Source organism: Pagrus pagrus (assembly GCF_965226575.1).
Source record: "Pagrus pagrus genome assembly, chromosome: 17".
NCBI classification, from domain to species: domain Eukaryota; kingdom Metazoa; phylum Chordata; class Actinopteri; order Spariformes; family Sparidae; genus Pagrus; species Pagrus pagrus.
In genome coordinates, this window is record NC_140201.1 from 4,126,590 (window position 1) to 4,147,138 (window position 20,549).

A 20,549-nucleotide genomic window follows, 5' to 3' on the forward strand; every position below is an offset into this window, starting at 1 on the left:
AAGCTGTGTTGTAAACTGTGACAGTATACAGTACATTTGAGAAATAAAATAATACAATAAGTGAAACGCTTTCTGTTCTCGCTGACTGTGGCCTTCTGTCGCTCTGATGTTCAAGGTTCATTTAATTGAAACCCAAACGCCAGAATAAATGTTAACAAAGTAAGTTACTGCAAAATCACAGATAAGTTCAAAATTAATGTTTCTTTATGCTGCAACACTGCGCCTATGCTCTGTTTAGGATTAGGCACAAAAACTGCTTGGTTAGGGTTGGGAGAACATCAAGGTTTGGCTTAAAATAAGTGTTTTATTTGCCAGTAACACAGCTGGAAATTTCCCCACAGACACAGAGCCCATTTGGCAACCTAATGCCACCTCCATCCCCTCCACCTGCTGATATCAAAGTCAGCTAATAAACATGATGTGGACGTGATATGCCATGTCTGGCAAAAATGTCAATCTCAGACGTATCTGTGGTTTGAAGAAAAGTTATCTGCTAAAAATGATATCCTGGAGACTGGGCAGGGTGAACAGACTGTGGCTCTGATTGGTGTTGTCTTTTAGTATCCTCTGGGTTCTGTGCAGAAGTCTTACTTCACCAGTATCACCGCTGATGACAGTTCTGGGCAGTTTTAATCACCCACTGTAGAGCCCTCCTGCCCTGGGCCGTGCACCAACCAGTTTGTGATGTTTCCAGTCAGGCTACTTTCCATTGCTCCTCTGTAAAAGTTGCTGAGAAATTTCTATAATTGATTGTCCCTTTTTTTGTTGTTGCTTTTTGGGGATTTCTTTGAGTCCAACATTCACTTACAACCCATGAAGAACTGACCTGCTGTCACCACAAGAGGGAGTCAAATACAAACATATGTAGACACAACATATCCCGGTCACTCTACATGAAACACATGATAGTTTGCATGTTAAAAGCAAAATAATTGAGGATCAGTCATCATTTAATATATATCAAATACAATAATTAAATAGGACCACCACCTCCCTCCATCACTTGGATGTTTGACCTTCACTGTGCAGAACGGTGTACAGTATGTGAGTGACACTAAAAATGTAACATGTTCCTATGAGCAGGATTTTTGACTGAACTAACTGTAAAGCCAATCATGCTCCAACTGCACAAGTGTGATGAGAAGACATGAAGCCTTCAGTACAAATACAGAGAATGGACTGGAGAGAGACATCTGGTATGTTGACGTTAAACTTTTGAAATGAAAATATTTAAATATTCATAGATTCTGAGTTTTCTTTAATGAGGGAGGGGGAGTTAATGTGATTTTAAGAATTTGTAACCACTTAATTCAGCTTTTTGGTGGGTTAAACATTTAAAACATAAATGAACATTTGAAGCACAGTATGTCTTACAGCACGTCTAGAGATGATCTGTAGCTAAACCCTGTGTTATACAGTGTATTCAGCTGTTTGATCCATTCAGTCCTTGCGTCTTTGTCCTGTTTAATTTGGGAGAGTAAGGGAAGTGGAGTCAGTTGAGGTCATTAGAGAATTTTTTTGGAAGAGGAGGAAATGTCAGATTGACTGTAGAGGCGGATCTCTCCATTCATGAGAGAGCTTAGTGTCTAAAAACAGTAGGGGGGACATTGGGGATTTGACAGTTAGTCAGCATGAGTTACATTAGGACACTGCAGTCACAGTCCTGGAGCTGCCTTTTTTACACAAGCGAGTCAGATCACATGAGACAAACTGAGAGGTTCTTGTTAACTGCAGTATAATGACAAAATAGTCGCTGTAAATAGTTTTATGTTTCATTACCACAAACATTTGAAGTGACTGAACCTCTGTGATTTGTCACGAGCAAACGCCTTAAGATGAGTTGAAGTTGTCAATTTAGTTATCCTGTTGTCTCAAGACAACAAATGCATATTTACATTTTTAATCCCATATCCTGAAATAACGGTTGTAGCTGGTGGTATCCTGACATATCAAACACTGCTGCGTCCTAATTATGACTTAAATGTCTCAATGACTTGGTATCTGAATCAGTATGATTGCAGAGTCGTTGCTCTTAGTCTGGAGTATTCAGACATCACCAGACACAGTTGGAAGAAGAATGCAGTCAGTATGTCAACAAAATGTAAAAGTTAAAGTGATAAAACAGGCAAAATCCCATCAAAAAGGATGACTTCACATAAAACGAGTGTATAAAAGTGGGTTTTAAGAAGTGATTCAAACTTGAGAGACTCATGTTCATGCCAGTTGTGAACTGCCGCCATTGTAATCCACTCACTCAGGACAGATGTTGACATGTGGTCTGATCAGGGCCTAAATACATTCTTAGTCATGTTGAAATAAACTTGGACCTGACTGCAAAATACTGGCCATGAAACAGCTTGAACTCTTTTCCCATTCTGTGTCTGGCGCTGCTGTCTGTCGACCCACAGTTTGAACACACTGTTCCAGACATGGTTGCTTTCCCATGAGAGACTCAAACCAATGATTTCGAAGTGATGGGATTGCCTAAAGCCAGCAGCTGCATGTACTGCACAGCTGTACTTAAGAAGGGTCGAAGTTTAGAGAGCAGCAGATACAATGAGACTGTCACACTCATCTCAATCTAAGCTGCCCATACCATACTGTCAAATTAATCACTATAGGAGTAGAGGTCAGGGAGGTCATGAGTGAGAGAGGAGGAGAGATGAAGAAAACAGGAGACAGAGAGAGAGAGAGAGAGCTGTGGAGATGGATGGATAGAGACAGTATAGGGAGCAAAGGGGAGGGAAAGTAACAGATGGACTTGTGGGGATTAGAGAGAAATCTGGGTGGGTTTCTGATGGAAACTCTGAAACTGAGGGAGCGCAGAGGAAAGGTGAAGGAAACCGAGTCCCTGTCGGTGGAGAGGTGAAGGAAACGGCAAGAGTCTCTGCTGAGGTCCCAAACATGGTGAGTCCAGCTGGTTTTCAGTTTTTATTTTGTCGCACCATTGTAAGCTGATCAACAGTTGAGTGTGAACGGCAGCTGGATTTCACACTCACGAGGGGGAAGATTTCAGATCAGCATGATGAGATGATGAAAGCTATGAAAAGTCTGTATTCCACTTTATCAACTGTGAATCTACTGTGTGAAGACTTAAATGTCTCTGTGACATTTAGACCAGTCAAAAGGAAGGTTACCCACCAAACTCCATATAAAAATCGTTCAATTAATGTTAGATAATAGACTGAGTCGCTGTGTGCTCGGATCGGTTAATCTGTACGCCTCAGCTGTTGATAACAGTCAGGTGTGTGGAGACATCGACACATGTACAGTAAGGTAAAGTCGAGCAGAACAATAACTGCCTCAGTGTATGGATTATAGTTTTACACCTCGAGATGATTTGATGGACCAAACTAATCTGCAATACCCGGTTGAACATGACATAAGCATTTATGATTAAAACGATTTGATTAATTTGATGGTACATGCTCTCAGGGGTTGTGGAAAAATTGAAAAAAAAGTCGGACAAATCACCTGTTAACACATCTTAAATCTTATCGACCCGTCGGTGGGTTAAAACTCCCGCTGTGCTGCCTCACATTATTTAAACAACAGAACTTTATGTGCAATTCTGGTGGAGATCCCAATGTTTTTCCAAAGATAACAAATAGATTCTGAAAATTTCACTCAGTGCAACATCATGTAGTTTCAATGAAGAGCTGGAACAAGCTGATAGACATAACTTTATCCACTATTCACCTTTTACAAATACAAACATATACAAATATTATTATTTAATATAATAATATTATATTTTATACAACCTTAAACCAACTTAAGGAGGGAATAGAAGAAACCTGTATGTTAATAGGTTTAAATGATGTTGCTCATATTGTGCTGCATGAGACCAGGAAGTAAAATTGGAACATTTTAAACTTCTCAGTTGTTTTGCAGAGACATTATGTATTATTTATTTCATAGCCTTGTCATAATTATTGCTCTTATTATGCACTTTGACATCTATGCTGTGTTGACAGAGAGCGTATGTAGCTGGTGTTATGTTGCTACATACACTTTTACAGTGTTTTGTGTGAGTTTCTACCTTTTATGTAGCAAATGTTGACCTGTGGTGGTTTTGTACAGTCCACCTTGACATTACTGTTGGCTGCGGTTATCAGTGCAACAGGCATGAAAAAAAGTAAGGTAGCTACAGTAGAGTGATGATAGAAAATGGAGGAGAAAGACGATACAAAGACACTGCAGTTTATGATTGGAAAGAAAGAAAGAAAGAAAGAAAGAAAGAAAGAAAGAAGGAAAGAAAGAAAGAAAGAAAGAAAGAAGAGAAAAGTGTAAAAATCTACTTCGGGTGGCCAGGTGTCCCACTTTATGAGGGACTAGACAGCATTTTTATCCCTTTATCCCATGTCCCACATTTTGATTTACTAGTTTTCAAAAGTGGACCCACTGCAGGACAGATGCTTCAGACAGGTTTTTCTGAAATCTGGCTTTAATCCAGTGGCCGGGAAGAGAAAACATTGTCTGTACAGGGATGTGTTTTGTGTTATGTCACTCAAACTGCAAGAACAGGGGTAAAAGTGCACCATGTCACCATCTATGCTACATCCAACTGGATTTATGTGGAATATGTTGTAAAATAAGACTCCCACTGATACAGGTCAGCAGACTGTGGTAGTGAGTCAAGCATTAAACCTACAGTAGGAAGCGTGGTACTGAAACAACCAAAGGGCTATGAGGTATGGTGCAGAATAGAAATGTGTATTTTTAAAGTTAAGTTAAAGGTGCACTATGTAGGTGGTGGAGGTTATAATACAAAACCTGGAAATATGTATTTTATTCCATAAGTGAATAAACAAGCTGTTCTCGGAGGAAAATAAGGTTCCAGAACACAGTTTGAAGCTAGAAGCCAGGGTCCGCCACATACAAACAAAGTCAAACAGTATGAAATTATGTTGTCCTTTAAGTTTGTTTATTTACAGCACTGAAACACCATAACATGAAGCTATAAGAGCCCTTTAAGCCTCCATTTTGTCATTATATACTGTATAAAATGTGGCCCAAGCCTTCAGATCTGAAAAGTGAAGCAAACTCCACAGTAGCTATGTAAGCTTATGAGAAAATGACCCTACTTCTCACTTGATGTATTACGTCAGTACACATTTCTTGATGAGTTTATGGTCTCAATCGCTTGTTCCAGCTCTTCTTCAATACAGCATGACATTCATTTTGTGAATTATTGTCCCATGTAACGTAAAATTGATAAATCAGGGTGTGTTTCAGGGCGTGGCTACCTTGTGATTGACAAATCGCTACTAAGGTTTGTCCTCAGGTTTTCAGTCAGATCCAAAGACAACATCCTCCCAAGCTCCACCCTCTTGTCCAAATATGGTCACTGGTGGCTCCAAAAAAGATGGTTATGGCCGAAAAGCTAAACTCAAGGCTTCAGAACGGTGATCCATAAACCAAACGGGTGATAGTTTACAGTTGTTACCAACATTGAGCCTAAATAACAAATCAGGTTTATTTGTCTTACCCATAATCAAAATACAGTCTTAACTCCACAAAACCCACTTTATGAAACACAAACTGAAAATCAAACAAACATCGCCTGCACCTCTGTGTCTTAAACATCCTTTAAACACACCACGAAAACCTAAAAACAGAGTTTAGATTCGCTAGTTTTAGGTTTTATTGACTTAAAGTCCATGTTAATGTGCAGCAACAACATAAAATACAATAATGACACCACAGTGGCACTCAGTCAGGAATGTAGTGCAACATCAATGACTTGAAAAAAGACTTGGTAGTAATCATGTAGACTCAGCTGTTCCTAACAACTCTTAATCCAGATGCTTGCCTCTGTCTCTCATCCTTACTTTTAGGTGGTCGTCCAGCCAAAGACAGCGTGAGAGTCAGTGGGCATTAATCTCATCCACCTAACCCTGCAAGATTAACACAGATTACCAGGCCCAGAGGTACTGTAGGTCGGAGTTACAGGACTAATCACTCCTTTGCGAGCTCAATCCTTCCCGGAGAGGTGGAGGAACAGGTTGAAGAGCGGGATGTGCCCTGAGAGCTGGACTGATTAGTTTCAAAATCCGCAGGATAAGAATTAGACGTTTACCATCAATCCGCGAGAGAGAAGAGGCAACAGAGACAGGATACGAGACGTGATGGCAGTGGAAACATGGGGTAGAGTGGCAGCTCGGTAAGAAGAAATGTGTGGAGTCAAACGTCTCGCCTGGCTCGTGCCGTGACATTAAGAAGAAAGGAAGGTCCCTAATTTGAATCTGATGATCCACGCGGATTTTCTGTGACTGATACTGGAGCAGGAGGAGAGCTGGAGTTCCTCCTGCAACCTCTGGTCTGCACATCTGTCTCCTTTTCTACTTGTGTGAAGTGATTAAACCCCAGCACTTCATCTTTGCCCACTCCACTGTCCTCTGACCTCTGCTCATCGACTGTCCTCCTTCCTCAAACACGCCCTGCCTCCGTCTCTCCACCCAACCCTGTTTCCAGATTCCCTTCTGACCTTTGTTCCACTTCTCAAACATCTCTAATCCCCCTTTTTCCCTGCTTCCTTTCTCTTTTCTCCTCTCTGCAATCCTCCATGAATCAATCTCAGTCGTCACAACAGCCCGCCACACCCAACGCGCTGGACTTCATCTCGACTCGTCTCTGTGGTGTCACGGAAACCCCCTCGATTATCTGATCCTTATCCTGATTGGTCAGCAGATGCTGTCACGCTCTTGGAGCCATTTTTGAACCTCAAAGTCAGGCCGAAGCACACACTGTTTCTCTCTGGATTTGTCAGAGTCAAGAAGCAGCCATGCTGGAGAACATGTCCAGACGCAACCGCTCCCTGCTGTCACTTTTCCTCACCTCGCTGGCTCTCACCCTGTCCGTCTGCGCTTTCTGCACCTCCTACTGGTGTGAGGGGACACACAAGGTGGTGAAGCCTCTCTGCCTGTCGCCCGTCAAGTTGAAGAACTGTGGGCAGAACAACAGTCAGCCGTACACCACAGGTGAGAACAGGAAGTAATGTCAGTTATTGTTTCAGTATGACTGCCCTGCTGTACAGATGCAGATGTTGATGTTTCCAGGTTCAATCTTGGCAAATTTTAGATTATAAAAAAACAACATTGTTTGAACATCAGTACAGTTCATCGCAATTTCTTCACATCAAACTTCATCAATTAAAATGCTGTTTGAACTTCCATTTTTTCTACTAAATGTAGCCCAGTTGTACCTCAGACTTATGGATGTCTTTTGGCTGAACAAGCACAACATCCATTTATATTGCAAACTGACGTGTCTCTCGCCTGCGCCAAAACAACTTTGGCTGAAGCATCAAACATTACATTTGTTCATTTAGAGCTTCAATGATGTTTTGAGCCGTGTTTGTTTGTGTAGTTATCAGCAGGAGATTTTAACAACTTGAAAATTAATCTCCCGTCGCCCGTATATAATGCTAGTGGTCAACGTTTCTGCAAACAACCACGGCCAAGGTTTACATTTGTACCAAACGTTGCATATCACACATATCGAGCATTATATGATTATTAGCCACCTTTCACATCAAGATGGTGGTTTTATGGATGGTAACAAGCTACAGGCTGCCAAACAGCTGACCGCTGTTCAACGCTGCCTTTCAGCATTTCTAAGTGTAACACTACTAAATATTTTACGGAGACCTGGGGACATTTCCACCTGGTTTTGTGGCAACCAAAACAGGTATTTTAGGCCAAAGCATGATGTTTTCCTGACCCGAAAGAGGTGGTTTTAATGCCTGAACCTAAGTAGAGCATAAGTACAGTGTTGTGACAACATATAAGTTAAACGTTATTTTTTTTACTTATCTACTGTTTTGCAGAAACAAACATAGCTAGCATTTATTCTGGCGACTGGGTTGGGAAAGTTTGTGTATGGGTCTGGAAACGAGATTAGTTGTCAGTGTGGATCCAGTGTGGATTTTTTTTTAACATTTTCTTATGAATCTCAGTGAAGGAGAACAGTCAAACATCCAGCATCAAACTTTCTATCTTTAATCAGATCAGATGTATTTTTAGGGACTTGGGATACTCGAAAACTCAAAAAATGGCACACGTGTCAGAAACGGCAAAAACTGATATCTAACATGGGTCTGGATTGGGTGTGGCAAAATGGTTCGGTCATGCCGTCTACAACATGTATAGATTCAATCGGCACATTTAACATCTCAAGACTTTAAAGAAAAGCGTCGGGAGAAACTTCAGAAATATAGTTTGAAGTATACTGGTACACAGGGGTGAAGAAGCATGTGAAGCGCACATCTTCATCACTTTGAACAAGTCTCTTGGAGCTGTGACTTACACCTAAGAGGAAGTCAGCCATTTTGAATTCAATGTACAATTTTTGTGCCTCCTACTCACAGCAGGAAGCAAGCCTTGTGTGACAATCATCAGTTGATTTAAATTACATTCATGATGTCATCTGCACCGGATATACTAGAACCACTATTCTCAAACTGTGGTGGCCTGATATTTTTAATGTGGTACACAATGTATAAAAGTTTAAGAAACACTTTACTATAACACGACATAGGCTGTGAATAGAGGGTGTTCTCTAGAGCCACACAGTTGACACAGGAAGGGAAAATTCAGGCTGTCAGCCAGTTGGTTTTGCAATTACAAGGCTCAGTTGTGTCACATATGATAAAAATATGACCTTTTAATATTTTCACCAGGAAATAAAAAACAACAATCCAGCATCTTTCTATCTGTTTAAGAAACCAAGTCACATTAAACTAAAATGATTGTTTGATTTTTTTAAAGCCTTGATATTATCTTTTTAATATCATCATTTATGTTGTAGTCATCATCTTTTATCCAAACATGTATTTTACACATGAACAGTAGGATGTGAAAAGCTACTGTGAGTCCTGACCTCCTTCTTGCATGTGAAGGCATGTTATCACTCGCATGTCACTGTTCTCCATGATGAAGTGATGACGGTTCACTCCTAAGAACGTCTGTCATGGAACAGCATACTGATCATGTAAAAATAACTACATGACTATTTCTAAAAATACTTCTTAGATACTGATTTGGTGCAGGGTTTTCTGGCTTCTGCAATATTTTTCTTGCGCCCGATATTCCAAGTATTTTACACTTGACTGGCAGAGATTCACATAATCCCGGCTTTGTTGCTAATCTCAGAACTTTGTATCTGCAGCGGCATGTCATCTGGATTCACTCACCCGCTGTCTCATCTTTGAGCGCTAAGCCTATTTGTTTGCATGTAGTATTCAATTTTCAGTGCATAGAAAATAACAGATTACCTAAAGAACAGTGTTTCAGGGCGGGATTGTGTTACACGCCGTGACCCACAGGAGATCCCCTTGGGATTTATGTCAGAGGTTCTTGGTCTGCGACATCGAGGAAAATATTTTATTCATAGACGTGTCTTTCCTAATCTTTCTGCATCTCTACACTCTTTACCTCTGGGTACATTTACTCCTGAGTCTACTCATACATCTTTATTCCTCAGGTTTTCCTTAAATCTTTTCTCTCTCTTTTCTCTCTTACTGCCTTCATCACTCTTTGTGTCCCGTTTTTCTTCATCCAGAGGCCCCCACGCCGGACCCAAGGGGCTCCAACGTGACGCTCACTCCATTCCAGAAGGAGGAGCTGGCCAGGATAAAGAGGAGGCAGCTGGCCAACGCCGTCCAGTACATCTGGGAGACGGGCGAGGACAAGTACATGCTGCGCTACTTCCACACCGGCTTCTGGCTCTCCTGTGAGAAGCACAACGAAGGTCTGTGACGGGAGCTGAACGCAAACTTTGTCTCATTAAAATAAATTCACATCAGTACTTTATTAGCAGGGAAAGTAATCTGATTACAGGAATAAGTTATTTAATATTATAATTCTTCCAGCTCTGATGATGAAATCTGAGCTCTGTGCCACTTGTTCACCTCTTAACAATGGATTGATTGATGGTGAATGGCCGGATATTGTCAAGATGTTTGGTTCAAGCTGACGTAAGCTCACGTGACATTTTGTTTTACAGGATGAAGTCATGACTGGATTGTCATATAAACATACAAAGAAATAGATTGTATTATGTAGTTAGTTACTTTGTAAGCACTGATTGATCATCTGAGTGATGAACAGACAACGTTGTTAACATGTTAGCGGTCTACAACTGTTTTCTTCTGTTGTAACTATTATAGCCACCAGTAAGAATGTGTTTTAGTCAACACAGATGATTTACAGTTAAGCCTCTATTTAGTCCTCACTAAGGAGGATAATTTGTACCAGCCTGGATTATTGTAGCCACAGAATTAATAAGTAAACTGTCTGTGACTGGTTGACAGTAAGCAGCACATCACACATTTCTTCTGCACTTAAAGCAGCTATTTTCTTCATGTTTTTATATGTTACTTATGTTATCTTGATGGAAAAAAACAGCCTACATATTGCAGTTGTAACATAACACTCCTTTTACTATGACAGAGGCTATAAGCACAGGCATAGTTTAGATTAGATAACAACTGAATTTTAATTTTTCGTTTGAACTGTTCCTTTTAAGATTCAATGTGATATATTTAAAGACAAGGATTGAGTATATTTTAGCTTCAATCTACGTAACTCTGACTGTTGTTATTGTTCCTCCAGGTGAGGATCAAGAAGAAAAGTGTCGCAGCTTCATTGAGCTGACGCCAGGAGAGACACAAGGTTGGTACAACAACAAATCAAACCAGATAATTTTTAATATATAGCCTGTATTCCAGTTTTCATCCCAACCAACTGTCTCATCCTCGCTCTTGCTGGCTCATTATAATCCCACTAAATTGATTTTCTTCCCACTTCTTCCAGGTGTCCTCTGGCTGTCAGTCATCAGCGAGTTCACGTACATTGGCCTTCTGGCCATGGGCTTCCTGCTGATGTGTGTGGAAGCGCTTTGCCTCTGTGCTAAGAGGGAGATGAACGCCCTCAAGATCAACGCCTTCGCTGCCATGTGCACTGTCCTCTCAGGTGAGGATGAGCGACACTTTGTGCTGAGTTGTTGTAAAAATGTCACTCTTTAACCTATTTGACCTTAAACACTGGCAGCTCCAAATATTTGTGAGAAGATGTATGAGGATATTTTAGACTTATTCTCTCTTTAGTCTAAATACCCTGTCATACTGGACAAAAAACCCATTAAACCCACTAAGACTTTGTTTTTTGTGAAAAGGGGTGCAGTTGGCATTCATTCCCGGTCAAATGTTTCAGTAGTAGTCACCGGCCTCGTGCTGTTTTCTACTGTTCCCTGCTTTTACAATGTGTTGGTGAAAAAAACAGAAAGGCAAACTTGTCTCCTGGCAATAGGAAATGAGTCAATCACCCAATTTTAGCGTGTTTACCAGCGTTTTAAATAGCCTGAATATAACTTTGTAGTAAAACTACATGTTCCCTGACCAGGTATGATGGGGATGGTCGCACACATGATGTACACCACAGTGTTTCAGATGACTGTGAGCATCGGGCCCAAAGACTGGAGGCCACAGACGTGGGACTACGGATGGTCATTTGCGTAAGTGTGCTTCAATTTAACCACCATGAAAAAACCTGAAGGTTAAAGGATAAATGAACAACATTATCAACAGAATGTGAAGAAACAACATTAAGTCAGATGTCTATGTGTTGTTGCAGAGAGGTAAACTGAAGTTAGCATGCTAACCAGCTAGCCTGTCCTGTCTCATAATAACACTGGTCAGAGCTGCAAATTGAACAACAAATTGCATCAGCCTGTGATGTGATGAAAGAGGTAACATCTCTCCTCCCTCTACTCACCAGCATGGCTTGGCTGTCGTTCAGCTGCTGCATGGCAGCTGCCGTCGCCACGCTCAACTCCTACACCAAGACCATCATCGAGATGAAGCACCGGGCCCGGGTGAGGCTGGAGGAGGCTCGCACTGCTGCCCGCGCCCCCTCCTACGAGGAGGTCGTCCGAGCTGGTGGTGGTGGGGTTTACTCTGTCAGTCAGCTGATTCAGCTTGGCCAACAGGGGGCGCTCATGGATCCTATGTGGCCCAGAGGAGTGGGACCAGCTGTCGGACAATTGGCATGTGGCGCTGGGGGAGCGCTACTTGTTGGTGGTGGGGGGATGGGAGTTGGAGGGATGGGAGCTGTTGGGATGGGAATGGGCATGGGCATGGGCATGGGAGGAATGGGTGTAGGAGGAAATGGAGTTGGAATGGGAGGAATGGATGTAGGAGGAGTTGGTGTTGGAGGAAATGTAGTTGGAATGGGAGCAGTAGGAGGAATTGGAGGAATGGGAGTTGGAGGAGTTGGCATGGGAGGAAATGGATTTGGAAAGGCAGGGATGGGAATGGGAGCAGTAGGAGGAGTTGGGGGAATGGGTTTTGGAACAATGGGAGCGTTGGGTGGAATGGGAGGGGGAAGACTGGTGGACCATCATGGTGTGGTGGTGGTGGAGGGGTGCGGCACTGAAGGATGTGAAGACTGTGAACGGGAGATGGACGACATAGATTACACTGTGCAGGAAGAGAGAGAGGACTCACTCTGCTAAGACTTTGGACGTCAGAGGACAAACATCTTGTCAGACTTGAACACGTATCTTCAAAACTCTTCACTGTTTTTTTTTTTGTGTATATTTGCTGTTTCAAATGATAACTGTAGAAGATGCATTTCTAGACTGTTTTGAAGTTTGCAGTTTGCATCTCAAGCTGTCTCATTCAACCTTGTGACCACTTGGGGGCAAAACAATGTTCAAACTCCCGTCCCATTGCAGTCAGATGAATGTAAGACCAATATTCATTCTCCTTTGAGCTCTGCTTTTGTCTCCATCAACAGGAATATCTTTGGCTTCCTGTCGATTCTGACCGGGCAGGTCACATACAGCCGGCTCAGCTTATTTGAGCCTGTTTGATTGAAACTGTGACTTTTTACAAGGACAGTTGGTTAAAACATTCAGCGCTGCCATCAAGTATGTGTGCAACACAAGAACCAGCACAGTTAGACTGCGTAGAGTTTGGTGTTGATCAGGTCACATCAGTGGCCATTTCTTCTCTTGACCTGGTTCTTGGACTTGGTGACCTGGTGCTTGGCTGGTACCATAAAAACATTGCTTACTGAAGCTTTCACAGATTTACTGATTGTGTTCTTTATAACATGCAATAGCATCTCAAACCCTGCAGTTTTCACCCAGCTGCACTGTTGACGTTTTGAAACTCATTCCCTAAGTCCTTATTTATTTATTTATTTATTTATTGCCAGCAGTTGGAATGACAGGAAGAACGAAACGGCAAAATACGTAGAAAAAAAACTGTATAAATGTATAAAAAAAACTTGTTTTTTTAACAGCAGTGTAGTTTTATTCGCAAAGTATTTTCAGATATGTCAAAAGGATTGAAAGGCAGTAATGTGAGGCCACGCCAATAGACAGCTGTGTCGACTATGTTTTAATATTCTGTTCAAATCCTCTTAATACATTTTTACTTTTTTTTATCATGTGTAAGACTGGCTGTTCTGACTGGATGTACACAGAAGAACAGCAATATATCAATATTACCAACTTCAGTTACTTCTTCAGGGATTGTATGTAATGTTATGACTCATGAGACGTATGACAGGGTGTGTGGAATTGTTAATGACTGTGGCATATACTGTTATTTACATTTTTTTGTTTTTGATCTGTGGTTGCGTGAATGGATGAAAATCCCCTCCCATACGGTGATAAATAAAACCAAACCACATTGTCTGATGTCTCATCATGTAGTCAGCACGTTATGTTGAGACTTTTGCTACAATGATCGATTACAGTTTGTCAAAACATCAGAATAAAAATTGCAGAAGAACATGAATTCACAAATGTATTAAAGACTTGAAAAAGGACAGTTCACCCCCAAAATCAAAAATCTATTTTCCCTCTAACATGTAGCGATCTGTTTGCATCACAGATTTATCTTATTTCTTAACCATTTCAAGACTTTTTACAGTCAAGACACCAGACAAAGTAAAACATTACCAGAATTTTTTTTTTCACCTGCAGCCTCAATGCAAAGGCTGCATGTGTATACCCAGTTATCCAATGATGTTTCCCTGTTTATGTTCATCTACAAAGGAAGGAAAAGAAGAAAAGCAAGAATCAAAGATTACATCAACAGAGAGATTTAGACATTAAGGCAGATGCTTTCAAATGCTGGACAGAAGATTATGTCAATAATCTCCCCAGTCAGGGGAATAAGACTCAGAGAGAGAGAGAGAGAGAGAGAGAGAGACATAATGTAGGCAGTGAAGCAGAACGGGGTTGTCAGGTCACTGTGTGGAAAGTAATTAAAAATGTAAATTAAGAGATTGAATTATACAACAGTTTATGTAAGATGAAACACTCGCAGCAACACTGAGGTAATTTAGTTTAGTTTTTCCTCAAAATCCAGCCAACACATGGGAAATGAAGGGGTTAATTTATAAACGTGTTCCCTGTAAACAGACCTGTGTTCATATGTATCATATCTGTCAATGCAGTAACATAATAGGTTAAATTAACATAATAGCTCTCACATGATGAAGAGAATCTGAGGATGTTGAGGGCTCTAAAATGAGCTTATCAAATGTGTTTAATTTATATACTTATAAAGAATTAAACACGGTAAACACCGTATACGGTGTTTACTGTGTTTAATTCTTTATTACGGTATAGAGGATCGTTTTCTCAAAGTCAATCAAGAAATCTCTTCCCTTTCAAGGCGTTCAATCAGAAAGACTTGGTTATTTTATTTTGAAAGTAAGGAAATCTTCCAAATTGATTTCTTACTTGATGAAAGATGCTTTGAAATTGATTTGGCTTCATGATCAAATAAGCAGTGTGTGCACTTTCGAAAACCGCAGCAGATGTCTTTCCCGAAAGTGGAACGAGAAAGTAAACTAGGTCTTCTCATTATGAAACAATACTAATCTTTTCTATAAAGACTATTGTCTGTGTTTGTTTTGTGTAACTTAAGATCATGAAACAGGCCATCAGTGAACATCTGGAGACTCTTACTTTTAGGACAACAAGCCCTCAAACACTAAAATATCTCAGTTTTAAATTAATCTGAAATGTAGATTGTGAAGGAGCTGTCCCGGAGTGGCTCTGGATAATCCAGAGACCCCACTGTAAACAGGGAGAATTGCTCCAATCGGTTGTGGGGTATGTGGATTATCCTGCGGACATTTCTTCTGCTGTTGACCAGTAACCAAAATTCAGTTTTAGACAATCACAGATTAACCTGTGACAGCCATTTTACACTAGAGAGATATTTTTGCAACTTGTTGGTTAGATTTCCATGAATTTTGTTTAGACAATCATAGTTCACAGAGGAATGAATCTGAATGGCCCTGATCGTATTATATTTTCTCTAGCGGAGTTGGCAAAAGTACACACATTCTTTACTCAAGTAGAAGTATAAATACTTGTGTAAAAAATGTAGAAGTACTGATTCAACTTCTTAACTCAAGTAAAAGTAATAAAGTACAGGCTCTCAAATGTACTCAAAGTTTAAAAGTAAAAAGTATCTCGAAGGATATTTCTACCAGCCATTTCTGTGCAAAGCTGACTGAAGCTCACATCATTTTAATATAAAATACTTAAAGGTAGAATCAGTTGGATTTGTCCCAGCTGTTCCTAAACTGTCCACAAAGATAGTTGATTGTTGAGTCTCATTTCCAGTAGTGTTGTCACAATACAGAAATTTCTAATTGCGATTCACTACCTTAAAATTATTGATATTCGACACCATGCTTGATGCCACAGGGAAAAACTGACCCAACTTTGATGACATAACATTTTAGATTTTTAATAAAAGATAAAAATAACAAGGCTTGTGTACTGTGTGATCAGTCTTGTTATGTGTTTTACGTTGTGTCGTCTTGCTTCATCTGCCGTGCGTGATATGCAGTGATAGGCTTACAAGCGTTATGATATTCATGAGGACATATATTTGTGAGGTCACGGTGACCTTGACCGTTGACTGTTGACAACCAAACTATAATCAGCTCATCCTTGCGTCCAAGTCGATGTTTGTCGACGGACAGGAGATATAAAAATAAGTCAGCAGTGACTTTTGGTTTCACACAAGAAATGAACACTGTTCTCCTCTCTGAAAGTTTGGCTGTGTTGGGGTGATTTTTTTACTGCGTTACCTGACTTTCTCCTCTGAGCCCATCATAATTACTACGGCCACTAGAGGTCGCCACCCAACAATAAACATAAACGTGGCCTGTATTAAGCTGCATTGCATCCGTTTTTTTAGTGAGGATGGGCGGCTGATTTGCTGGGTCTCGAATTCTGAACACAACAGTTGCTGCAATTGTAACAAATAGTCCCGCAATTATTAACAGTAACATAAAAGACTGAAAGAGAAGGGAAAAAAGACTTCAGACACCTTAAATTTTATAACAATTTCATGGTTATGATTTATTGAATTTGTTGTAAAGGAAAATCCAGGATCAACACTTAGTTTTACATGTTGTACATGAACAAACCTATACTTCAATATGCACCACTTATCTAGAAAATCAAACATGTAGGATCTTCCCACATGGATGAATTAATCACTTGAAAGACATCAAATTAGACAATAACAGGGGTCGAGGATCAATTACACCTTTCTGCACTTACATGTTGGTCAGAGTTTTAAAAAGATAAAATGAGAGACCAGCATTGGCTGCCCAGTAGAGAAAAAAACAACATATGTCGTGGTGATAATACTTGAACTAAAGCACATGATATATCATTTCATAAGGTGTGCTCAAGTTGCTAAAACACAAGTATATAATTTGATGTAAACTACATATGACAGTTTTAGAAGTACTGTTTGTGCTTCATCTATCACAACTTCAATGAAGAGGTTAATCCTGTGGTTCTCAAGCAATTCTGCCCCCCAAAACCCAACAACTATAACTTGTTAATGATTGGAGAAACAACTAACAAAAAATTATCTCAATCTGCAGAATAAATGTTAGGTAAGTGCGTTTCTGCAAAACCACAGAGAAGTTCAAACTTAATGTTTGTTTATGTTGCAATTTAAGGTTGAATTTTTCTGTCTCTCTCTTGTAACAACGTTGTGCTTGTGATCTGGTTAGATTAATGCACAAAAACGTCAGGGGACCAAGTGACCTTAAGAATATCCAGCGGCGCGACTCAAACTGTGGTCATCCGTTTGGCAGCTTGTTGGCTTGAAACGCCACCACTTTCCCCTCCACCTCCTTATGAGAAAAGACTAGGCTGCAAAAACTGTTGAGTTTTAGTGTAATAAAGGTCTGCAAGATAGCATCAGCAAACTTTTGTTTGTTTATTTTCCTGACATAAATCATATTAATTTGACTTGTTTTCCAATCCATATTTTTCCCCTGGTTATCCATGTGCCCCCTGCAGTGGTACTGTGGGCCCCCAATTTGAGAACCATGGGGCTAATCTGAGCAGAAAAAGCATATTAACATTTTATTTAGTTGTGGGAACATTTAAGGTCACATGTGTATGAGGGAATATTACATGGTAGACAGACAGTAGTCAACTAGGACTTCCCATGAAGATTTCAAATTTGGATATGGTTGCTGGTAATTTTTTGCAACAGGGCGTTATTGTCACACCTGCTATTTGTTCACATTTTGTGAAGGTGCTGTCAAGTGTCCGTGCATAAGCAGAGTGAAGGGTAAAGTTGAAAACACAGGACTGATGAGGACTGAGAGACAATAAATCTGTAGAAGAGTTACTTTGAAGGCTGATACTGAATCAAACGTAGAGCCTCTTCATTGTCCAACACTCCCTGGATAAACTCTCCTTCTGCCACTCGTTCTGGAGGGAGGAAAGGGAAAGAAAAGGAGGAGTTTAGTTCAGGTTCTTGAAATGAACTTGAATTAAAAACACTTCTTAAGGGTCCCAGGGGGAAGAGACTGGAGCACAGTGATTATTTTGCAGCCTTTAATAGTAATGATAAAGCAAAGTGGTGACTTCCTGGGTCATATTTCAAAATATATCCCAAACTTCCCAAACTTAATAAATAATTTTTATATTTATTCTTTCATGTCTCCATTTAAACCACAGTATCTCACCATTTTCACCCTTGTCAAAGAAGCTCCAGAGTTTATCTGCCCTCTTCTCAGCTGAGTTTTCATCGTCAGGCAGACCAGACAACTCATCTTTAGGAATTAGCTTGAAAATTGCCTGTGAGGAAAATAAAAAACAGGAGATACAGACTTGTCAAAGAGAGAGAAGCATTTTATTTTAGCAGCACTAAACATTTCAATGTGATGGCAGGGCTTAAGAAAAGATTATTGGAGAAAAAAAATGCCAGGCTGTCAAATCAGTCACAACCGGTCTTACTCAGATACAGTGCAGTCAGTCAGGATTTGGCTTTTTTCTTAAATCTTATTTTTTCAATGTCTCCTACTTTAAACCTCAGATAGTCTTGGTTATTTTTGTTCTTTGATTTTTTTGCAGTATAGAAATTAATATGGATCAACAATTTCCCCTAAAAACTAATTCAGAGGCCATGTAAGTCAGTTATGTTTAAGGAGCCAAATAGTGGCATTAGTGGTGTGTTAATTCAAAAAGATTTAAGGACAAAAATGTAAATGTTTGAGGTCATAATTTATATAATTAAATTCTACGAAATGTCGAAAGTCAATATTTCCCTAGAAGCCACTAAATGATACCTTAAGTGACAGTCACAAATGATCCTGTATGCAGAGGATACTGTTACCTATACTTTATTTTGTTTCTGCTCATTCACTTTTTTGAAACAAGTGGTTAAGTGTACTGAAAGTGGGTAAGGGATATAACCAAGTCTTACATTGTCAGGTCATGTCATACTGTATTTCTCTTGATCCAACATTGTTTATAAAGTATAAGAATAGTATGTGACATCTTTATTAAGATATAACCTCCTGATTTAAACTGCAGTCTATAGTTCTTTCTTCATTATCTTAATTATGTATACCGTAAAACTCTCTGTAGGCTTAGCCCTTAATTTACCCCAAACTGTTGATCAGCATTAATTAAAGTCTAATCCTGTGTTTAAAAAACAGTGCCTAACAAGGGAAACAAGGGATAGCTATCAATGCTGTAGTTTAATTTAGTGAAGAAGATAGATGCCGATATTAAGGGAGTGTGTGCTGATGGGGATGTGATTAGGAATGGGGGGAAAAAATGGGAATCCTGTGATCTCCATATGCCTTTTTTTTATTATCCATAAACACTGTATGTACAGTTTCCTTCAGAGTTCACTGCTCATTAAATGTCAATCACTGTGATCTTCCTTCCCTTTGGTCATTCTACTATTAAACAGTCAATTGTTCAATTCATTCTGTCCTTACAGTATACAAAGGAACCCGAACCCACTTAAATCCAGTTTACCCACTGTTGAGTTCTGCAAAACCTGACCATGTCTGACCTTTGCCTAGCAGTTACTAAAAGATACAGTACAGGACAGTCTATTATCAACTTCTATGCAGATGATACTGTTGTCTCTATTTCTTTTTGCTCATGTCAATGAATTTCTCATCACAAAGTCACAATTCTCCCAGTATTCAACTCTTCACTCAGACAATTTCCAAACATCTTGGAGCCAAGCACTTACCGAGCTACAAGTACTTTTTGTCTGCAAGGCTATTATACTAGACTAGACTCACCGTGCAGATTTCCTTGACCTCTGACTTGGTGATGTATCCGTTCTTGTCCACGTCAAACAGCGAGAAGGCCCATTCCAGTTTCCTGGTGGTCTTCCCTGTTGACGTCATGTGGAGAGCGATGATGTACTCCTTGAAGTCCAGTGTGCCATCGTCGTTTGTGTCGAATGAGCGGAAGACGTGCTGGGAATACGTTTGTGCATCACTTTCTGGGAAGAACTTGCTGTAGATAGCCTGGAACTCCTCTTTCGTGATGCGCCCTGTTGGACACTGCCTCTTGAAGTTTTCATACCACTGGGCAATCTCAGTCTCTGAGAACTTGGTGTGGAGTTTCAGGTCCTCCAGGATCTCCTTGGAAACAGCGCCGCTCTTGGTGTTACCCATTGTTGGATGTGCTGGTGATATTTTAGAGGTATATCAAAGTGTGAATTTGTGGCCCTTGAGTTCTTCTAGGATGCACAGCTTCAACCAAAGGACTTCCCTCCTGTACGCTGTCAAAGTAGTAAACAGAAGACTATCCCAGAGGTATTGCAGCAGTACCTTTGTTGATCCTGGTTCTGGCCTACAATTCAGCCCAGAGAAGCATATGCTGTGAAAAGAGCAGAAGCCACTTGATAAGCTCATGAATCCAATCAACCAACAATAATACTAGCAAGAGGTGTCACGGACAAAGTTCAATCCAGTTTAAGGCTGACATGCATCTGAACTCCACAACCCTCAAGCAGGTTTGAAAGGCATTTTTTCTTCACCCAAAATTACACCATTTATTACAGCAAGAAAGCATAAGAATAGAAAATATTGTATGGTTTAAAATTCTCTGATGGTCATTGAATGAATCATGTAATGAACGCGTCCCTCACTTTATTTGAGATGTCTCATTCAAAATTTCACCCAAAATAAATCTCTTAAAAATAACATCTTGATCTTGTGAAA

General features: G+C 40.2%; 2 protein-coding genes across 2 annotated transcripts; one reads left to right on the forward strand and one right to left on the reverse strand.

Moving 5' to 3' along the window:
- The first annotated feature begins 2,651 nt into the window (after positions 1–2,651).
- Positions 2,652–13,777, forward strand: LOC311273338 (germ cell-specific gene 1-like protein). The gene is made up of 8 exons (XM_084380342.1): positions 2,652–2,907; positions 5,841–6,983; positions 9,565–9,753; positions 10,617–10,676; positions 10,818–10,976; positions 11,406–11,517; positions 11,781–12,079; positions 12,227–13,777. The coding sequence occupies exons 2-8, from the start codon at positions 6,788–6,790 to the stop codon at positions 12,514–12,516; spliced, it is 1,305 nt and encodes a 434-aa protein (XP_084236468.1). The 5' UTR covers positions 2,652–2,907; positions 5,841–6,787; the 3' UTR covers positions 12,517–13,777.
- A 3,921-nt stretch (positions 13,778–17,698) lies between these two features.
- LOC311273337 (visinin-like) lies at positions 17,699–20,054 on the reverse strand (the record flags this gene model as incomplete). Its single annotated transcript, XM_084380341.1, has 3 exons — positions 19,620–20,054; positions 18,042–18,153; positions 17,699–17,784 (listed from the first exon to the last, which is right to left on the reverse strand). The coding sequence occupies exons 1-3, from the start codon at positions 19,998–20,000 to the stop codon at positions 17,699–17,701; spliced, it is 579 nt and encodes a 192-aa protein (XP_084236467.1). The 5' UTR covers positions 20,001–20,054.
- Between the last annotated feature and the right edge of the window lie 495 nt (positions 20,055–20,549).